This window comes from Gekko japonicus, unplaced genomic scaffold (assembly GCF_001447785.1).
Source record: "Gekko japonicus isolate JY-2015 unplaced genomic scaffold, Gekko_japonicus_V1.1 scaffold169, whole genome shotgun sequence".
Classification (NCBI taxonomy): Eukaryota; Metazoa; Chordata; class Lepidosauria; order Squamata; family Gekkonidae; genus Gekko; species Gekko japonicus.
In genome coordinates this window covers 104,892-125,625 of record NW_015161951.1, presented here as the reverse complement: position 1 = coordinate 125,625, position 20,734 = coordinate 104,892, and the positions used below count along the sequence as shown (strand labels likewise).

At 46.2% G+C, this 20,734-nt stretch overlaps 1 protein-coding gene across 1 annotated transcript in view; it reads left to right on the top strand.

Moving 5' to 3' along the window:
- Positions 1-20,734, top strand: part of ITPR2 (inositol 1,4,5-trisphosphate receptor, type 2) — a 326,434-nt gene that overhangs the window by 264,733 nt on the left and 40,967 nt on the right. Inside the window, exons 47-48 of the mRNA XM_015429433.1 lie at positions 4,544-4,736; positions 16,888-17,013. Of these exons, the coding sequence (XP_015284919.1) occupies positions 4,544-4,736; positions 16,888-17,013 (319 nt within the window). The remainder of the gene's footprint in view (positions 1-4,543; positions 4,737-16,887; positions 17,014-20,734) is intronic.

Sequence of the window (20,734 nt, the reverse complement as noted above, 5' to 3'; positions counted from 1 at the left end):
CTGTCTACAAAGCAAGTCTCAGCACCCAACATCCAACCTCCAACTACAGCAATGTCGGAACTGATACCTTTGGGACAACAGACGATAGCCGGAATGATGATGGGATTGATTGTGAACATCAGAGAAACTCTGGACATGGTCTCCACATCAGTCTGCAGAAGATAAGTCCGACCAAACCAATGGGGAGCATTGACCTTGAAGATTCAACTAACTTCTGACACCCTCAAGGTGATTGATCCTTCCCCTGATTGGCATCTATCGATCTTAAAGATGCATATTTCCACATCACCATGTGGCCACAATATCGCTGACTCCTTCATTTTGCTATAGGTCCTCTCTATTACTAATATCGGGTCCTGCCGTTTAGGATCTTGATGGCCCCAAGGGTGTTCATGAAATTCATGGTGGTGGTAGCAGCTGCTCTATGTGTGCAAGGCATCTCTATCTTCCTTTACATTGACGATTGGCTCCTGGTGGCTCCCTGCCCTTGACAACTTGACGGGGCTGTCAGTTTGACTTTCCAACTGCTCGAGACTCTCAGCCTCTGTGTAAATCATGAGGTCGGCCTTCTGCCCCACCCAGGTCTTGCAATTCATCAGGACTCAGGTCAATACTGTGAAAGAAAGGGTGTTCCTGCCCATGGACAGAGCATCAACCATCCAGACCTCTGCCTGAGCTTTCCTCAAAAGCCCCACACAGACTGTGCTTTCTATTCAGTGTCTTCTGGATTTGATGGCTTGACCAGGTTGTGGATAAGACCAATTCTGGTTCATACATCATTACAATCAACTTTTGGAACCTCAGTCAACAGTTCTCACTGTCCCTCAAACTGCCAGCCAGTTGATCTACTGGTGGACCTCCCTGGACTATCTTCTACCAGGTGTGCCCTTCTGACTACCAGTTCCCCGGGTTGCCATCTTCACAGATGCCTCGCTCTGGGATTGGGGTCTTCACATTCAAGGTTGCTGATCTCTAGTTCAGCAGTGATATTACAGAAACTGCTTAGAACTTCTCAGAGTACACAGAGCATTGACGTCATTTCACCCTTTGGTTCAGAGCAAAATGGTGCAGGTTGCCACCAACAATGTGGCAGCATGTACTATATACACAAGCAAGGGGGGGATGGTGTCAACCAAGCTCGGTGGATTGGCTATTGCACTATGGGACTGGTGCCTACTGCACAACATATCATTGACTGCTATTAATGTTCTAGACTTATGGAACACTCAAACCTCCTAAGGAAGTTTAGAAAACTAATAGAGGGCCAAAAGTTAAAAACATAATAAGCAGGGGTCATTTCGTAGAAAAAGAGCTAGGGGAACTCATTAGCGTAACTCATTAGCATATGCCACACCCTCTGACATCACCGGAAGTGTGTCATAAGGCCACACACCCCACCCCCAACGGTCCCGGCCGCCACCGCCAGCCTTGCAGCTCCACTGCCGAGCCCCATGAGCGGCCCGGCGGTGGACCTGCAAGGCCGGCAGGAGTACAAGGAAGCCCCACAAAGGCCCTCCCTGGCCCCAGGCAGGCAGGGGTGGGGAGAGGGAGGGAGGAAGCAACTTACCCTGCCTCTTCTGCTGCCTCCTCCTGGCTGAATGAGGGCCAGAAGCAGGGCGGCCGGAAGCAGGGGGCGAGGCTTCGTCATGTGCCCCGCCCCCCCGTACCTCACCCGGGGGAACTGCGATCCCCCGTGATTCCCCCCGAAATGACCTCTGATAATAAGTGTACAAAATAGTGTTTATTACAAAGCCATATAAAAACCTAGTAGAGGCCCAAATAAAGCCTCATAAAATGTACAAAGTTACAAAGAGAACAGTGTATGACCTGACGCATTTCGGCTCACAAGGGCCTTCTTCAAAGGTCAAATAATGCAAAATATAACAAGCAACAGAGTCCCTGTAACACATGTAAGGCAATTAAAAATAAATAAAACAGGACCAAAATTGGAATGTTCCAATATGGAATTGAATGACACACCAAAAAGTTTCTATTTTGGGCCACAGACCTATTTCGCTCTTAAATACAGATTATAAAATATTTGCAAATATTTTAGCTTCCAGACTCAAAAGAGTGTTGATTCATGTTATACATCAAGACCAAGCAGGGTTTTTGCTGAAACGACAAATTAAAAATAATGTGCATACAATTATCAACGTGTTGGAGTTTTATGAGACTCACCCTGAAAAACAAATGACATTAGTGTTTGTTGGTGCTGAGAAGGCATTTGACAATGTAAGCTGGGAATTTATACTACAAAAATTGTTTATATGGGATTGTGGCACTGATTTATGATGGTTAGAGCTATATATAGTAAGCAAACAGCTAGGATACTGGTCAATGGAGACCTTACCCAAAATATTGAAATAGAGAAAGGGACCGGGCAAGGGTGCCCTTTATCTCCCTTGCTTTTTATTTTTACTTTAGAAACACTTAATGAGATGGTAAGAGAAGACAACTTAATAAAAGGACTTAAAGTGAAAGGTTTAATATTCACAGGGGAGCGGTGGCACAGAGGATTTATCCTCTGGTTACAGTAACATCTGAACTGAACAGAACTGCTGTCAGTTCTAGCCCGCGCTGGTGTGAGCTACCAGCCTTGTCCCCAGCTCGCTGTCCACCCAGCGGTTGGAAAGCTTCGGCGAGTAGATAAAATGGGTACCACTCCTTAGAGAGGGTGGGCACACTAAACCGCCCCCCGGTGGGGGGAGGTGTTAGCCGGCGAAACGGAATGTCCAGCTCAGAAGCCTGGAAAGATCTCTTTGGCATTAAGAAGCCTGCGATGGGCCAATCCAGCCAGGCAGTGGCAGTGCGACGCTGCGACTCGAAGCAGTCCTGGAAAAACTGACGTCATCAAGCCAAGCCGAGTGAATGCCGTCTGGAACATGTCTAAGTCTACAGCTGAACAAAATCCCCGTCGGCTGCAAATGAGTGCGACTTATAAGATTTATATGTTGTCCTCCCTCACCCCCTCCGAATCATTGTTAGTCCCTTGTGAATATGTGTAACTGTAAATCGCTCAGAGCCAGCAGCTCTGCAGGATTGAGCAATAAATAAATTGAAATTTTATTATTATTATATTATTATTATTATTATTATTATTATTATTATTATTATTATTATTATGTGAAGAATTTATATAAAATGGGATTAGTTTAAGTAGCTGCTATTTGGTTTCCTGGATCTGCATTAGTTGCCAGCACCCACCATCCTACCTGGTTACAGCTCGTTAGTCACCTAAGTGTGGGACTGTACCGAGACCACGAAGAAGATACAGGTTGCTTACTTGTGGTCATCTTTGAGTGGTCATCTGTGCAGTCACACCCACCCACTCAGCCTTCCCCACCCCTAGCATCTCTCTGTCACTTACCTTCAGTTGATGAGACTTACAGGTGGCAGCAGGAAGGAACAGAGCAGGTAGTGGCTTTCTCCTCAGCTTCAGGCACGTGCAGTCGATGCCTGTTCCCGGAGCAGAGGAAAAAGCCCACCAAAAAGGCTGGAGATTAGTTCTAGAAGCTTCCGAGGTCTAGTCCAGCACAAGAGCAGTACCCAAGTGTGTGGCTGCACAGATGACCACTTGAAGATCATCAGTAACAGGTAAGCAATCTGTTTTTTCCAGGCACAGCCGCCAAACGTCAGAGATTAGTTTGTACACATAGACATACTCACAGAGCGTGTGCAAAAATAGCATGAACTGTGTTGTTTGTGCAGTGGGGGTGAGTAGGTGGGACAATGTCAACCAGAGGTTTGCTCCCATATTTCTTCACATGCCACGTGGTCCTGAATATGTATATAAACCAGGACACTGTTTTAACTGGCATTAAATAAGCATAATCAACCAGAACTCCACAATCCAGTAATTTAATTACCAGAAAGGTGGACACATGAAGCTGCCATCTACTGAATCAGGCCCTTGGCCTGTCATTGTCAATATTGTCTCTTCAGACCAGTAGCAGCTCATAAAGGTCTTAGGCGGAGAAAGGTCTTTCACATCATCTACTATCTGAGCCTTTTCACTAGTCTAGGACCACTTCTAATGCTTGAGTGCAAATTTGTAAAGCATGTTGTTTGATGCCTTCCTCCCCCCCCCCACTGTGTTACTCTTAAAATTAGATTTAAATTGCTGCATTTTCCTGTATCTTAATACTCTCACAGTTTTGCTTGTCTTTGGCTTCATGTGTATGTTTTTGTAAACATTTCTGACATCCTTTGGAATCATGTTTGAAAGAGGGGGGTGAATTACTTTCCCTGGATACACATTTGTTAAAGCAGAAAATCCCCCAATGTGCAGCTTGCTGAAAATCTGTTGCAAAATGCTTATTTGTTTGCTTTCCTCTAAATCAAGGAGTCCGAACATTCAGATTCCCCTCCTTTATAGCTGTAACTGTCAAATGACACTGTCCTAACTTGTCTGGAAGACAGATAGAATTCATCTGTCTCCTTGACCCTTTTCCCTCCTCCTTGACCCTTTTCTCCTTTCCCTCTATAAGTAAGTTTATATTCAAATCTTGACTGCTTTTGAGTGAGAAATGTGTATTTGCAGATTGTCCGTCATGATAGAACTATGGAACAAATTGTCTTCCCTGTGCCGAACATTTGTGAATTCCTTACCCACGAATCCAAGTATCGTGTGTTCAATACTACTGAGAGAGATGAACAAGGAAGCAAAGTGAATGACTTTTTCCAGCAGACAGAGGACCTGTATAATGAAATGAAGTGGCAGAAGAAAATCAGAAGTAAGTTGAAGTCCAGTACTAGATCTGCTTAAAAGCTCTTATTAAATCTGTAACAGCTCCCTTCACTGCCCACTTTGGACAATGAGGCTAGTAGTCTGACCTTAAACTACATAAGGGCAGGCCTGGTCTTCACATACTGCAGAATGATATGGTAGAGTGGACTGGAAGCCCTACAAAGGCTGGTGAGCATATAAAAAAACAATAACATGCATGCTGAAAGCACACTGGAGAGCAAGAGAGGGTCCAGCTTGGCCTTCTCCCTATTGTTGTTGTTGTTGTTATTAATTTAATTTGTACCCCGTCCTCTCCCCCCCCAGAGAAAATTATTTTGTCAGGATGCATTAAAAAAATTAATCTATCCCCTGAAGTCTGAAGAAGTACATACAGTCCATTCTGCATCTGGAGAACTTCCCCATTCCCTACCCCACCCTCATTTAGTGGCATGTGAGGATCAGGCCAAAGCCTGCTTGCAGTGCCCTTTATAACCCTGGCATGGGGAAAAACTGAAGTGGTTTCGGGTTTAGATTTAGATTATCTTGTATTTGTAAATCAATTGAAAAGAACAGCTCTTTGTTTCTACCGCCCCCTATCAACTACACCCAATTGATATTCATCCCTCTGAAAATCTTTTCTCTCTTTTTTATCTTTTATACAATTCTTCAAGATCTTTTTCAATGCCTACTACTCTGCTTTTGATTTTCGGAATGATAATCTCCGTGAATAAGGAATATGCCATAGTAAATTTAAAAGAGAACTACATTTTTAAGAATATTGGAAAATGTAGTATATGAAGTTTTTGAGCCTGAGATTGTTGCAGCTGTGTATTTTGAAAAGCCTCCTGTCTGGGGTACACTCCCGGGCATGCTTCAGCTGGCAGATCCACTGCCATCAATGCCTCCTTCTCCATTGTCCGGCAGAGTGATGACTGGGCCATGATAAACCTGAATCTCACCCATCTGCCCACCCCAGCTAGGTGAGCAGACCACTCTACTGGGTTCCTCCACGGAGGGCTCATACTTAGACGTCATACCCCACGTTGCCCAATGCATTCGGGAAATGATGTGCTTTTGGCTGTGTGCCACATTCGTTAAATGTGGTTAGACCACACTACTGGGTTCCTCCAAGGAGAGCCCACACTTGGGCACCTCCTCTGGTGAGGGACAGCACTACTCAGGCCAGCCCCAAGCAGGGGCTGTGTCCACTGGGGTCGGACACAGTGGACCCCCACACATTCCTGCCCATGTCTCCTCACCTGCATGATGGCAAAGTGATCACTGCTCAGGATCGAATCCTTCCAAGCTGGGAGCTCATGTTGCCCTGGTCACAAGGTGCCTTGCAGGGGCCGTGTCCACTGGGGTTAGGATGACACACACACACCCATCTTCCTGTCCGTATCCCCTCACCTGTATGATGGCAAAGTGATCACTGGTCAGGACTGAATCCTCCCCAGCTGGGAGCTCATGTTGCCTTGGTCACAGATGAACAGGACAAGGTGCCTTGCATGGGCCATGTCCGCAGGGGTTGGGATGATGAACCCCCACCTGCCTGCCCATGTCCCCTCACCTGCCTGATGGCAAAGTGATCACCAGTCAACTGAATCCTTCCGAGCTAGGAGGTCACATTGCCATGGTCAGGGACTGTCATGACTCTTACTTAGAGAGCTGTCCCAGGGAGAGGAGGCCACCTGCAACTCTTCTGGTATTCCCTGGGCAGGGGGGCAGGGTCGGCTCTGCCCAGTTATCATGCTGCCGGTGGGGGGAAGGTGAGCCCGGGGAGAGAGCACCATCTGCCCCTGTGCAGGTGTTCCCCGGGCAATGCAGGGGTGTCTGCCTTGCCCCAGTTATCATGCTGTCAGTGGGTGGAGGGGTGGGCCTGGGGAGAAAGCAACACCGTCCCCTGTGCAGGTGTTCCCTGGGCCACAGGCAGGGTGGGAGTGTCGGCCCTGCCCAGTTATCAATTGCTGGTGGGGCTGGGGAGAGGGGGGGCTGGGGCTGGGGAGAGAATCACACCCGCCACTGTGTGGGTGGTTCCGAGGACCCAGGCAGGGCAAGAAGGTTGGCCGTGCCCCTGTAATGAAATGGCTGCCAGGCAGAGGCAGCAGGTTATTTTAAAATGGCTGCCAGTTGGGTAGTCCTTCTGGAGGGGGGAGGTGTTCCATAGGGAACAATGGAGCTGTCATACCTCCCTGCCTACATTTCCCAGCAGCTTTAGGGGAAAAGTGCGGGAAAGTACAGACCCACCCCGGGGGCAGAGCCAGCCAGATAAAGGCTTTGGCCCTCCAGAGAGGCTTTTAGTCTCAGCCTGAGTTAGTTGGCCTTCACCTCAGCCTTGGACAAGAGCTTCAAGGGGCGGCGTACAGGTGAGACCTGTGCACCTCAATGCCATCATCTGGCCACCCATCCACTAAAGACTGTGGTCTGTGAGCTTCCAGCCTGTGTCCAACCCACAGATGCCTCACCTCACCCCCAAATCTTTTCCCCAAAGACTGCTGGCCTCCAGCATGACAACATCCATGTACGTCTGGCCTCATTGAGGACATTGTTGGTCTAGATCAGCATTCCATCTCGACTGTGGGGCTTGGGAGTCTTTCTGTCACACAGAGAGTCTGGGTTGTCAGGTGCTGGGTCCCTCCAGAAGGGGACCCGAACCCCTCTTCCTCGGGATATTTTAGGTCTTGGCTGCTAGTCCATCAGTGCTGTCCTGCCACAGACGTACAGAGAGACTGATTTCACACAAAAGCTGTGCATCGGTCGCGACTCCCTTTGCCCCGCTTCTATTGGTCAATTTCCCACTCAAAGCCACGCGGCCGCATTTTGACCCACAGCTTCACCCGATTTTCCCTGCGGTTTCGTGATCCTCAAAAAACAGGATCACGAAACCTTGGGGAAAATCAGGCAAAGCCGTGGATCAAAATGCGGCCATGCAGCTTCAAGTGGGAAACTGACCAATAGAAGTGGGGCAAAGGGAGGTGCAACCGCAGCGTAGCTCTTGTGTGAAATCGGTCAGAGTCTCGGTTGCCAGATTCTTGGCACCTTCCCAGGCAGGGTGGGAGGCCCCAACCAGTCATCATTTCAATAGGGCTGGGTGGTTGGACCCAGGAAGACACAGGCACCTGCAGCCATGTAGGTGGTCACCAGGGAGGTCCTCTGGGAGTTGGATGCCTGTAGCTTAACCAGGTCTGCTCTGTACTGTCTGAAACCTGTACTGGACAACTCTCCCAAAAGCAGTTTCCTGGGGGCAACTTGCTTGGGTGTCCGCTACTTCGACTCCCCAAACCCGACATGCACGTAACTTGTGGGGCATGTGGAGAGTCATTCCAGGGAGGAGCTGTGCAAGTTGGGGGTCTCTAGCTCACCCAGGTCAGTTTTTGTCACTCCTAAACTGGCGGGGGTGACGTCCCATTGAAAAGCATTGTCTCAGGTGACCTTTTTTTAGGAGTCTGCAGCTCAGCCCCCTGAAGTCCAATGGGGACCAAACTTGGTGGGCATGTCAAGGAGAGTGAGCCTCGAGATTCCGGGGGGGGGGGGTTATCCAGGCTGGTTCACCAACCAGGCTGCATTTTGTTCTGGAAAACGGTCTGTTAACTGGGCTGGTTTGGTTCACGAACCAAACCGGCATCTCCTGGTAAGTGCTCATCCCTAATGTTTATATATATTTACGTTTATTCAGCGTTATTGTCAAATACACCTCAAAAACTGAAAAACCATGCTAACCAGGGTCTCTTTAACCCCAATATCAGATCAGAAAAGTGCTTCTTATTGGATTTAGTCAGAGTCCCTGATAGCCTGGAGGTTTCAGCAGTCTATGAGTTGTGCAAACAGTGCATGATCAAGTGTTCAAACTGAGGATCCACGCCTGAGTCAGTGATTTCATAGGGCCACCCACATGAGACTGGGTGCCTTGTGTCACCTGATACCTGCACTGTGCCACCCTGTGCCAAGGGCAGTGGTAGCACCGCAGAGGAACCAAAATCAGGCCAGCAGGTCTCTCTACTTCCAAGCTAGCACAGAAACACAGGAAGTGAAGTTCCTGCAGTCCAGGAAGTGATGATGCCAGTCATCTTCTTCCACTCTGCTGGCCCTAGTGGCCCTGTTATGGGCTCACCATGGTTGCTTGGGCAAAGAATTAGCCCTCTGTGCTGAGAAATATGATCTGCTATGCTGCTGCTTGACAAACAACCCTTCACTCACAATAATATAAAATCTAATTTGAACATGGACATTGGTACCAGAGCTTGCAATAAACCCAGATGCCATCTTTGCTACCACATACACCCAGACAACTCAATCACTGGACCTTACAACATCAACTACACCATCTTTGGTGTATTCACTTGCTCATCTTCCAACACTGTGTATACCATTAAATGCCAACAATGCCCTTCAGTTCTTTACATAGGACAAACAGGTCAAACCCTATGCCAAAGGATAAATGGACACAAATCTGACATCAAGAATCACAAGGCTGAGAAACCTGTAGGAGAACATTTCAGCCTTCCAGGACACTCAATGGGGGACCTCAAAGTAGTTGTTTTATTGCAAAGGAACTTCAGGAACAGACAGGAATGGGAGACTGCTGAATTACAAATCATTACAACGCTCAGAACAATGGAACCCCCAGACTTAACAGAGATATTGGCTTCTTATCTCAGTACACATCTTAAGTCACTCAGTTCTCACTTATAACCAGAAATCAACCTTTGTTGGTCTTAAAGGTGCCACTGGACTCAAACTTAGTTCCTACATCTGTTGTTAACTCCTTCATTATCTGTATACCAACTTACTGCTATTTACATGTCTTACCTAATGTGTTATTCCAGTCTTAGCTGTATTTATTACTCAGTTACTTAGGCATCTTGACTCTAATTAGCTCTTCCTGGCAATACCCCTTCCCACCTATATGAAATATTTGAGGAAATCTGTTTCAATTAATCTGAAGTAGTGTACATACTGAGTCTCTCAGGTCTCGCTTTTACCCAGAATTGAACTTTGTCTTGTAGGTGCCATTGGACTCAAATCTCATTCCCACATCTGTTTGTTAACTCTTGTATTTGTATACTAATTTACTGCCATTCACAGATCATTCTTACATCCAATCTCAAGCTATAAGCACCCAGTACTTATGCCTATTGACTCTAAACGGCCCTTCCTGACTACAACCCCCACCCCCTATAAGTAATGGTTCAGTAGGTTCTGTATCTGAGGAAGTGTGTTTGCACACAAAAGCTTATAGTGTGCATAAAATTTTGTTGGTCTTAAAGGTGCCGCTGGACTCAAACCTTATTCTGCTGCTTCAGACCAACACAGTTATGTCACCTGAATGTGTGCTAAGAGTTATCAACCTCTGCCCTAGCCCTTACCATCACAGTCCTTGGTTCAAGGTGTCTCATCACCAAAATGTTTCTGGCTACCAATCTGGCACAGGTAGTTGTACTGAGAAAAAGAGGCAATTTGCTGTGACTTTCCCATAGCAGTTGTACAAGGTCACCCTCATACATGCCCATACAAAACCACAGTGAGCAGTCAGGCATTGCTCAAGTATTGGGCAGCTCATGGCTCAGCACCCTCTGGAGCTTATAGGCACTGGGCCAGCAGAATGTGTTGAAGCTTCAGTGCCGGTGTGATGTGTTTCCATGTGATTCTGTGGAGAGAAAAAAGAGCCAGTCATGTGAAACAACTCTCAGTCCTTTTAGAATCAGAAGTCAACAACAACCCATGCTTAGTCACAAGAGAAATCCAAAATGTTGATTGGGACTGACTCTAATTGCATTTGTTGAAAAGTGAGCCAAACAAGGTTTTGGTTTAGCACTTTCCTGCTTCAAGACCACAAGCTTCTCTTTTCCTACAAAGAGTAAAGTCCCAGGCCAATTCAAAAACCATTTGGATGTGCCTGTATAGGTTATTCATGGGTGGCTCTCGCACCCTGAATCCTCAGATCATTCCAGGATTCCTTATTTTCCTAATGAGCACTTGGGAGCTTCTTGCGCTCATAGTGGGATCCAAAGAACTGCAAACAAGCAGAGTTCTACTCATGGTGTGGCCCTTTGTCACCTCCCTTTTCAGACAGCAGTCCACTGTCCCTCTGTAGAGCTACTTTTGAGGGTTGGATGATGTACTGTGAGGGGATCCAGTGGGAAGGGGAGCCAGCAGAAGTCACTCTACTGATCTTGAGCAAGCAGAATTGTCTTCCTCTTGATGCACCACAATCTGAGATCCAATACAGTGTTTTGAGAACTAGTGTAGTAGAATGGGGAAGTTTGTTCAACTCTCACTTTGGGAATGAACCCTTTGCTGATCTGACAAATCACTGAGGAATTTCACATTACCCTTTTTAACCCATTTTGAAGCCGTTTTTGATTCGTCATGGAGTAAACTGGTATAGGGCTGCCATTTCACACGTGGCTTTCCCCTTCCGGTAAAGAGCTGGATCTGAAGCAGTTTGCCATTTCAGACTGCACTGCTGCTTTTTCCCCACCATTTTTCGCCAGTGCGGGCGATCTCCAGCTTTTTTTTTAACATTCACTTTATAGTGCTATAGCACTATAACAAAACACTCCAGGCATTATAATGGGGTTGATATAATGATGTTGCGTTATAGCATTATAGTGCTATATAAAGCGAATGTAAAAAAAAAGCCGGAGATCGCCCGCGCAGGCGAAAAACGGCGGGGGGGAAAGCGCATCGGAATCGGGAGAGGAAACTGAAGACTACTTGGAAGCGGTTGACAGGTTAAACGTTTTAGCCCCGTTTCCTAAACGGGACAGAAGCGTTTGTGTCTGAAATTACAAATATATTCCGGTAGGGAACCGGTTCTAAAATGGTTCTGTCTGAAATGACAGACCAGAAACCGTTTGGGAACTGTTCCTCTTCCAGATTATATCGTCTGTCTGAAATTCCTCACTGTCTTCCAGTTTTAGCCAGGGGGAGAATTCAAACAGGGCCTTCTCAGCTGGTTGGTTGGTTTATTTAAATATTTACATCCCATCTTTCATTGGTGATTATTGTTAAGGATGGGTCCAGCCTGTTAGTTACAATCCTGGAATCTCATTTAATCTTTTCCTTGAGTTAAGAGAAACTAATAGAAATGAAATCTCAGTTTATTTTTTAATCTGATCAAGACACACACCCCATTTCAGAGGCTCTGCACATATTTCTAGTTCATGTTTTCAGCTTGTCACATGTTGTACTAGTGATAGAACTGGTTTCATATCATGTGTGAGGACCAACCTTAGAATTTCACCATTTGCTTCAAATCCACTTCTAAGGGGCACCTTCTCCCTTATGACTCTGAGTACGTGCTCTGATCAATGTCTCTGGGCTTTTCAGCTTTGTACGCAAAGCAAGGGGGGGACCCGATGAAGCCCAGCGGCACTGCCTTACTTGTGGGTAGCCCTAAATAGCAGGGCACCCCACTTCTAACCAGAAACCCACAAACTCAGGTGAAGGAAGGCACTCCTGGCCTGAAACACAGAGCGAGCCACGGCTATGGAAAAGGGTCTCCGTTTTCAGGTGGCAACAAGGCAGCCCTCAGTCTTCCCCACCACACACACACAGAAAGGTATGCATATGAAACAATGGGTTCCACCAGGTAAAGTATCTGCATTTCCATTAAGCTATTCAGTAGCCACTTAGCAAACAGCCCTTCTATCTCCAGAACTTCACCTAGCCCTTTTTGTGTGACCCTATGTCTATGTGAGAATCCTTTGTCTCCAAAACTGTCTTTCCTGCTCCATCCTTCAAGATACCGAGATAAACCAATCATACATTCAAATGTTTAGCGATCCTTTCTGATGCTAATCAGGGACTCATCTCCCACCTTTTGTCTATACTTGGGAACCTATTCCATCTGCCTTGGCAGAACCATTAGTAATAATCAAATCCATTCAACCAGCTCCCAGCCCAGCCATCTAGCACCTGGCTGATCTAATCAACGCTATTGTGAATCCAGACTCTGCCTCCCTGGGACCTCATTGGTCACACCCTTCCTGACACCATGCCCCCTGGGACCCATGATTGGTCCAAGGAATCTTTTGTCTTCACCTGGGACAAGCCCCTCAAGACCTCCCATTGGTCAGCATTGTTCACTAATGTCTAAATCCATCTATGCACATAGTCTCAGATTGTGCCTCTGCCCTGATGCCATCTGGCAGTTCATCCCCAAACTATGTTTTGGCCACAATCCCTTCTCCATGGATTCTGCACATCTGGACAGGTTGTATTACCCCATAGCCGAACCCTCTATTTAGTATCAGTCACCTCTACTTTCTTCGTTCTGTATTGCTTGCTCTTTTTGAATGCTTAGTGTGCTTGTGATAATGGAAATTCTTCAATAAAGCCTATTTAATTTACTTTTCAAATCTGGAGTCTTCCTACTGTGCTGGACCTTGGTATACAATTGGTGTGCGGTCCCTGTACCCCTCTGGTCTCCCCTGCCACATAGCTAATTTCCCCAAACAACAAGGCAGACCATTGGCTGTAATACCGATGTGGGCCTGTTTCCATCCTGATGCTACAATTTTGAAATGCCCTCCCTAGAGATATCTGTCTGGGGCCTGTGTTAGTATAATTTTGAAGCCAAGGCTAGGCTAGGCTTACCATTTGCCCACCTATAGAAGGTAAACCACTGTCCTTAGCCCAATCCCCTGCCCTGGAGAAACTGAGCAGCAAAAGAAAAAATGACCTCTGTAGCAACACTCTAGGCAATTCCCCATGTCTTTATAGTCTTTACTATAGAGGCTGAGGGGAAATTCCTAGAGTATCACCTAGAAGTAATCTCATGTCCTCCCCAAACTCCAGTCTTCTCAGGGACCACCTTCAAAGTTTCCCAGCATTTGCTGACGCAGTGCTGGCAACCCCAGTGAAGACCAGCAAAATAAGCTCCACAGGTACCATGTTCTACCATGGGAGATGTGGAATTTAACTACCTGGCCTAGATCTCAAGGTGCTAGACCCTTACAAGAAATGCACCACTCCAGCTTTATTCTACCCTCCCCCCCAACCAAAATAAGATACGTTTTTTCTTGCTGTGACCACTCTGTTCTTTCACCCTTTAAAAGATTCTTTGTTGAAAGTCAGACATTTCCTGGCCACCGACTCCAAGTTACCACTGATTCAGGAGAAGCCTTGAGAATCTCACTTTTGTGAGTATTTCAAATCCAGGCAGGCACCTCCCTACCTTCACTTTGTGCCTTGGCAAGCTGGGGCCAAGTTAGGTCTTTTCAAACAGACCTCCAGAACACCAATTTCAGAACAGAAATTTTTTGAACTATACTAATATTTGTATTCAATTGATTTCAGAAAGAACAAATGTATGGCTGAGCAAAAATTGTTTATCAACTACTAATCAATGGGAAAATATAGTGAGCAATAAACACCATTTTTTGTTCCTAGTTCTATAACTTACCCCCTGTAACAATGTGTTAAAAAGTAGGCAAAGTAATCTTAGGTCCCGGTCACACGGGCAGGAAAATGTGGGGGGGAAACATGGCTGTTAGCCCCGGGGCTAAAAACCGTGCGGTTGCTTGATCAGACCTACCGATCGAGGTCCCGTGGTAGGGGGGAGGTGCCGATCACTCCACTGTCCTGCGGCGCGGCAAAGAAGCAGGGCACGGGGCAAACGGGTTGGTTGTTTTTTTATTTAAACTCAAATGTGTGCATGCTCCCTTGGGTGCGTGTGCGCATCCGTGGAGACTTTGAAAAAAAATTTTCCCAAGGGGACATGGGCGGGCGCCGGAACTACCTCCGGAAACGCGATCAGACGCCCGCCCTTGCCCCGCGGTTTCAGGAAACTAGTACCTCCGAGGTACTAGTTTTTTACTACGCGTTTTCGGCGGGAAGCCTCGGTTGCGCCATGGGAGCCCAACGCTTCCCAGATGTGCCGGTGAGATCACGCCCGGAAATTCCGCCTATCTTCCGTCCCTCTAGTGTGCCTAATGCTCCGTGTGACCGCAGCCTTAATCAGGTTTCTGCTTCAGGCCATATTTTATTCTTGGATTTTTCCATTTCAATCTTACTAGAACTTTTCCATCCAGAAGTCTTCTTCCCATATCAGTTCCAATTTCTCTATTTATCCAAGAAAAATGCCAGAGTTCTTTCTTTAAACCTCATCAGAGCTTTCCCATCCTACCTGATGGAAAATTACTAGTCTCTGAAAGGTTTCTCCCCCCTCAAAAAAAGAATCCTGGTGCCAGAGGAAAAGCTCTTTGCTTCTGCTGGCTACCCCCCCCCCCCAAATCAATGTATGAATGGGCATTCTGCTAGCCTGGCAGACTGAAGGCAAGATAGACATAAGGCTGCAGATCAAGTCTTTTTCTATCTGTAATGGTGGTTTTAGCTTAACCTCTGAGCATTAACAGAGTACAATTTAAATTTTATGTAGAAGGTTGCTTGTTTTAGTCCTGCTGCTGTTTTTGCTGTTCCTTGTTTTTACTTAATTTTTTTTCTGCCACATCTATACTGATATGGGGGGTTTGACCATGACTTTTGAGTTTTCATTTATAAGCTGCTTTGAACAATATAATTGGAAAAGCTAGGTATAAATATTTTAAATAATAATATATAGATAATATTGTTCCGCCTTACAGTACTGCTGTAACCACTGCTGAGCTAATTATGTCAAACCCTTTAAAACACTGCTGCATTATTTATAGACATACCAGAAGCATGAGAGGAAAATACTTTAAATAAATGAGTACAAGGTGACCAGCTTAATTTCTGAGGATAGTAGACTAAGATTGACTTCATGATGGTCCTTTAAAAGCAGCTGAACCACAGGCAGAATATAGAACAAAACTCGAGTCCATTAACATCTTAAAGACCATCCAAATTTTCCATGGTATAAGCTTTGTCAGATGGTGAAGTGAGTGTCAGGTCCAACAGTCAGACAAATGGAGCACAGTCTTCCAAGAAGCATATTGTCAGTACTATTGGTCAGGAACACAAGCACTGTTAGGAATGAGGGAAAAGGGAAAGCTTACTGAGATATACAGAGTTCAAACTACCCACACACACACACTTAGGACCAATCGGCCCGGTTCCTGCAGGCGGGAAGGAGTAACCGATGCAGCTTAGCTGGGAAACGAAACCAGTCAAACGGTTGATTAATATGAAGACACTACAACTAACTACGGATACAAGGTTACAGATAACAGGAGAAGCTATGCAGAGAAAGGAATGCGGCACCGGACATACACAGGTCAGGCGGGTGCCCCCTCGGTCCATAAACAATATGGCAGCGTAGCTGACAGTGAGCTTTGACTGACAGAGGGCGGCAGTGAGCATGCGTGGACGTGCGCTCGGTCCAAGCCTGAAGGAGTCGCAACAGCCAGGAAGTTGCAATATCAATCAAAGACCAGCGCCAGGAGGACGTCGTCCGACGAGCTCCCGCAGACAACAACGACTCGCTACAAGGGTGCCTGGTAGGCTAGTCACTCTCTCCCTTGTATGTTGCCCTAGGTTAGGATTGGCTTGTGTTGTATGTAATGTGAACCGCTCAGAGCTCTCAGGGGGTGAGCGGTATACAAATGGAATGTATAAATAAATAAATAAAAGCTTATATCCTGGAAAATATGGTTGGTCTTTAACATGCTACTGGATTCAAATTTTGTTCTACTGCAGACTAACACAGCTACCCACTGGAAACAGGCAGGATGTAACAGGAGTTGGACTAACATCCTATTCCTGTTCCCACCCACACCCACGGCCCCAAAATTTGTTCTGACATACTTTGAACCATATTCAGACATGGGGTAGTAGCTGAAGTGGCTACCCTGTGTCACATTTTCTCTTCTATCCCTGTAGACTGTATTTTCACTGACTCATCAAAGAAGCCTCACTTTCTGGGGGGGGGGAGGGGAGAACTTGACTCAGGGAAGCCATTTTCCCATGGCAGCCCCTTGACTGGTTTTTGTGTAGCCTAGCCCTCAGTACCAGCAGCCCACAAACCCCTCATTTTGTTATGGAAACTAACCCTGGATTTGTTTAATTTCAAACCCTCTGAGACTTTCAGAGGATTTTAGTTATTTACTAACTATTTATGGTAGATTTTGCTGATGGCATCACACTCATTATTCCCCCCACCACCACCATCACTTTCTGGTGAATTTCATTTTGGGAGTCTTCTTGACATATTGCTTTTTTCCTTTCCTTCCTAGATAATCCAGCAATCTTTTGGTTCTCCCGACACATTTCCCTCTGGGGAAGTATTTCGTTCAATCTGGCAGTTTTTATTAATCTAGCTGTAGCACTTTTCTACCCCTTTGGTGATGATGGAGATGAAGGTAAGTGGTTTCATTTCTAAATTTCTAAAACTCAAAGTAAATATTATACAACTGTGTCTTCAGGCATCGTATAGTTTCCCTTCCACTTGATAAAAAAAAAAATTATATAACTGCTGCCCTGAAGAGCAATGTGGTCTGCTTACAACATATTGCAGTGGTCAGAGCATTGGTCTTGAATTTGTGAATATAGGAAGTTCAAATCACTATTAAGATGCTTCCTGGGTGGCCTTGAGCAGATCACTACTTTTCAGACCCTACCTCATAGGATTGTTGCCAGGATAAAATGAAATAACTTAAATGCTTCCCTGCTTTTCTAAGAGAAGGGTGAGCTTAAAAATATGCATTTTTAAGATACAGGTTCCTATCCATGTTTTGCCATGTGCTCATTGGTCTTGGAAAACTACTAACACTCATCTTTGGTTTCTCATAAGCAAAATGGGAGAAGTACTGATCTACACTTGCAGCACAGTAGTGGGAATTTAAAGGGGTTATAGAAGAAGACTGTAAAACCCTTTGCCATATCAGTGACTTAAGATCATCAGCAAAGTCATAGACAGGATAGCCAAGCCTGTTAAAAGGTGTGGCCAGTTCTTCTCTAGATGTCTAAGACACTGTAAATATATTTGCCCACACATAATAAAAAGAAGCCTCTCTAAAGCATCTCAAGAGAGCTACTAATCACACATACAGACACCCGTCCAATGCACATTTATGTACTGATAGAATTATCCCACATAAAAAGAAGCTCAAAGCAGTTTAGTATGATTAAAAATCAAATATAATCAATGTTTGAAAAGTATAACTGATAATCAACTATGCTGTCGATTAACAGTCCCAATATCATCAATAGTGAAGTACAATGAAATACCATTAGGCATTCAACTCGTAATTCACAGGCCATCTTTGGGCAGGGCAAGCCTTCAGCCATGAAAAGAGTCCCTTTGTGGCTGAAGCTCTATGGTGGGATCACCTTCTGAATCTCTTCAAGCACCGTGTTCCAAAGAGAGGCTGCCAAAGCAAAGCAGGCTCTGCCCTGTGTCCCAGCCTCTCTGGGCTCTGAGAGTGTGGGAATGCAGAGCAATGGGAAGGGACAAAAATAGCAGAGGAGGGGATGCTCCATACAGTAGGCTTTAACAGGGGTTGCTGTCAGGCCTAGCCATGTAAGCAGCTTTTTGAGCCGGCGTCAGAAAGTAATGCACTGCATGGGTAGAGTCAGCAGGATCTCCTGATGACCTTCTGGGAGACCAGAAGTGATGTCGGGCACTTTTGAGCCTACTTCCAATCGGGGGTGACACTATGGTTTTTGGACAAAACTCTGTGGTAAACTAGGCTTGCCAAGTCCCCCCGGGGGGGGCGGGGGAAACCCCGCCCCAGAGGCCCGTTCCCCACCACCGGCGGATCGGGCCCCGGGGGGAACCCCACCCCGACGTGCGCGTCACCAGGAAGTGATGTTAGGACGCCGGGCACGCTGGGGGCGGGGCCATGACCATCGGAGGGAAAACTCTACGGTTTTCCCTCTGATGGTCGTGGCCCCGCCCCCAGCGTGCCCGGCGTCCTAACGTCACTTCCTGGTGATGTGCGTGCGGCGCACGTGCTCCAGTCGCCGCTCGGGAGTCCCCCGTGGCGGCTGAGAAACGACTTGGCAACCCTATGGTAAACTCAGCTTCAAACCATAGAGCTTTGCTCACAAACCGGAGTGTCACCCTCAACCGGAAGTAGGCCCGAAAAGGTCAGTTGGGGGCAGGATTTCCCCCGCTGGCTAGCGGTGGGCAAGAACCTGCAGAAGTGGGGGTTCCCCTGGTATCACTGGGGGGCTGGCAACCTTATGCATGGGGCTTACCTGGCTCTCAGCTACCAGTAGCACCGGAAGTGGTGGTCAGGTCCAAACCATCAGGGCAATGTACCACAAGCCCAGGGTGGGATAGATGCACATTACTTTGAGAGACAGTATGCCAGGAACCAGCCCTGGACTTTGAAGGCACAAACCAGAGGCTCAAGTTGTGCTTGGAAGCCCACAGACAGAGTCGTTGCCAATGAGTCAAGATTTTGCTCAATGCTCCTTGCATGATTTAGTGCAAAGGTGCTCAATGTTTATGTTTAAGAAGAATAAATGTATCAAAGGAAATCATGATGGCACTGTCCTTTTTTTATGAAGGCCTGAAGCAAACATTTAACTGACCTTATTTTTAACATTCTGTGTTTGAAGATGCAGAAATTGGTGGTGGTAATCATGAAGCAAAAGAGTTTGGCCACACATATCCAGTACTTCTCTATTTAAAATTATTGGTTCCTTTTCATTCAGAAGGTCCTGGGCTCTGCCATGCAAATAGATTCCAGAGTCCCCCAGGGTGTCTTTTACTCATTTCATGTGTTCTGTTTTGGTTGTCTTCCTGCAGTCACAGCAGCTGAATTGCTGTTCAGCTCCTGTCATGTGCGTCTGAGCATTGCAGAAATACATTGAAAGGCTTGGAATGCCAGGGTTAACCCTAGTGCCTAAAACATGTGGACATGGCCTGATACACAGCATGGGGCAGGATGATGGAAAAGAAATACCTCTTGTGGCTTGGCACTGGTTTCCTTTACAGGGGGGAGAGCAGATCTCATGACCGTAATCACAGTTTGCCACACCCTGTTGTTCACAAAGATCTAATTACATTTAGTAATGCTGGAATATGAAATGGAGAGTCACACCATCGCTGTAGTGAACAGATTGGTTTAATAAGAATAAGAGAAATGGAGGAAGAAGGAATTGCTTCGTTTCTCCAATAAAGACAAAAATCCTGTATGTGAGAGCCTGTAGTAAAGCTTTTTTCTGGTGTGTGCGACTTCAGGCTTAAGGAGTGAGATGGGGGGGGGGGGGGGGGGTTTCTGTGTTTGAATGCTCTTCTTGGATCAGGTTCTCTCCATATAAAAAGAGCCTGGGGAGGGCAGAATTTGAAGAGGAGAGGAACGTCAGCAGGTTATAATGCCATGAAGTCCACCCAGGGAGCAGGCCTCTGTAGTCTGGAGGTGAGATATAAGTCTGGGAGATCACCAGGCCCCACCTGGAGGGTATATTACAACAAACAAGACCACGGTGTAATATAACCAGCAAAACAATAAATCACTGTGTATGAATATACAATTTAAGCAGATATTTATATATAATGCTTTTAGAATTCAATTGTCAGCAAGATTACAACTATAACATCTTAAATGCGATCTTAGGCTTGACAGTAGTGTTTCATATGTACTGTCAAGCCTAAGATCACATTTAAGATGTTATAGTTGTAATCTTGCTGACAATTGAATTCTAAAAGCATTATATATAAATGTCTGCTTAATTTGTATATTCATACATGGTGATTTATTGTTTTGCTGGCCCACCTGGAGGGTGGCAACCCATATGTGGGAGTTCTTTTACACTTGTCTAGCTCTGCAGTCAGATATAGAAAGAGGAACCACATCAATGCAAACCTGGGGCTGGGTAAAAACAGGGGGCCAGAGAGGAGGGAACACTCTACCCAAGCCAATCCATTCCTGTCCCCAGCCACATTTCTCTGTCCCCTAAGGCCAGTTGCACATTTAGAACGAAAGTGAAGCCCTGCTTCAAAACTGCAGGTTCTTGTGACCTTGGGCCAGATTCAGATGTGCAGTCTTCTTCCTTGCAGTGTAAGTGACGTAACGGAGAAAAAGGTTTCCCCACTAGAGTTTGTTGCGCATAGTTTAAATGTCTCGTAAT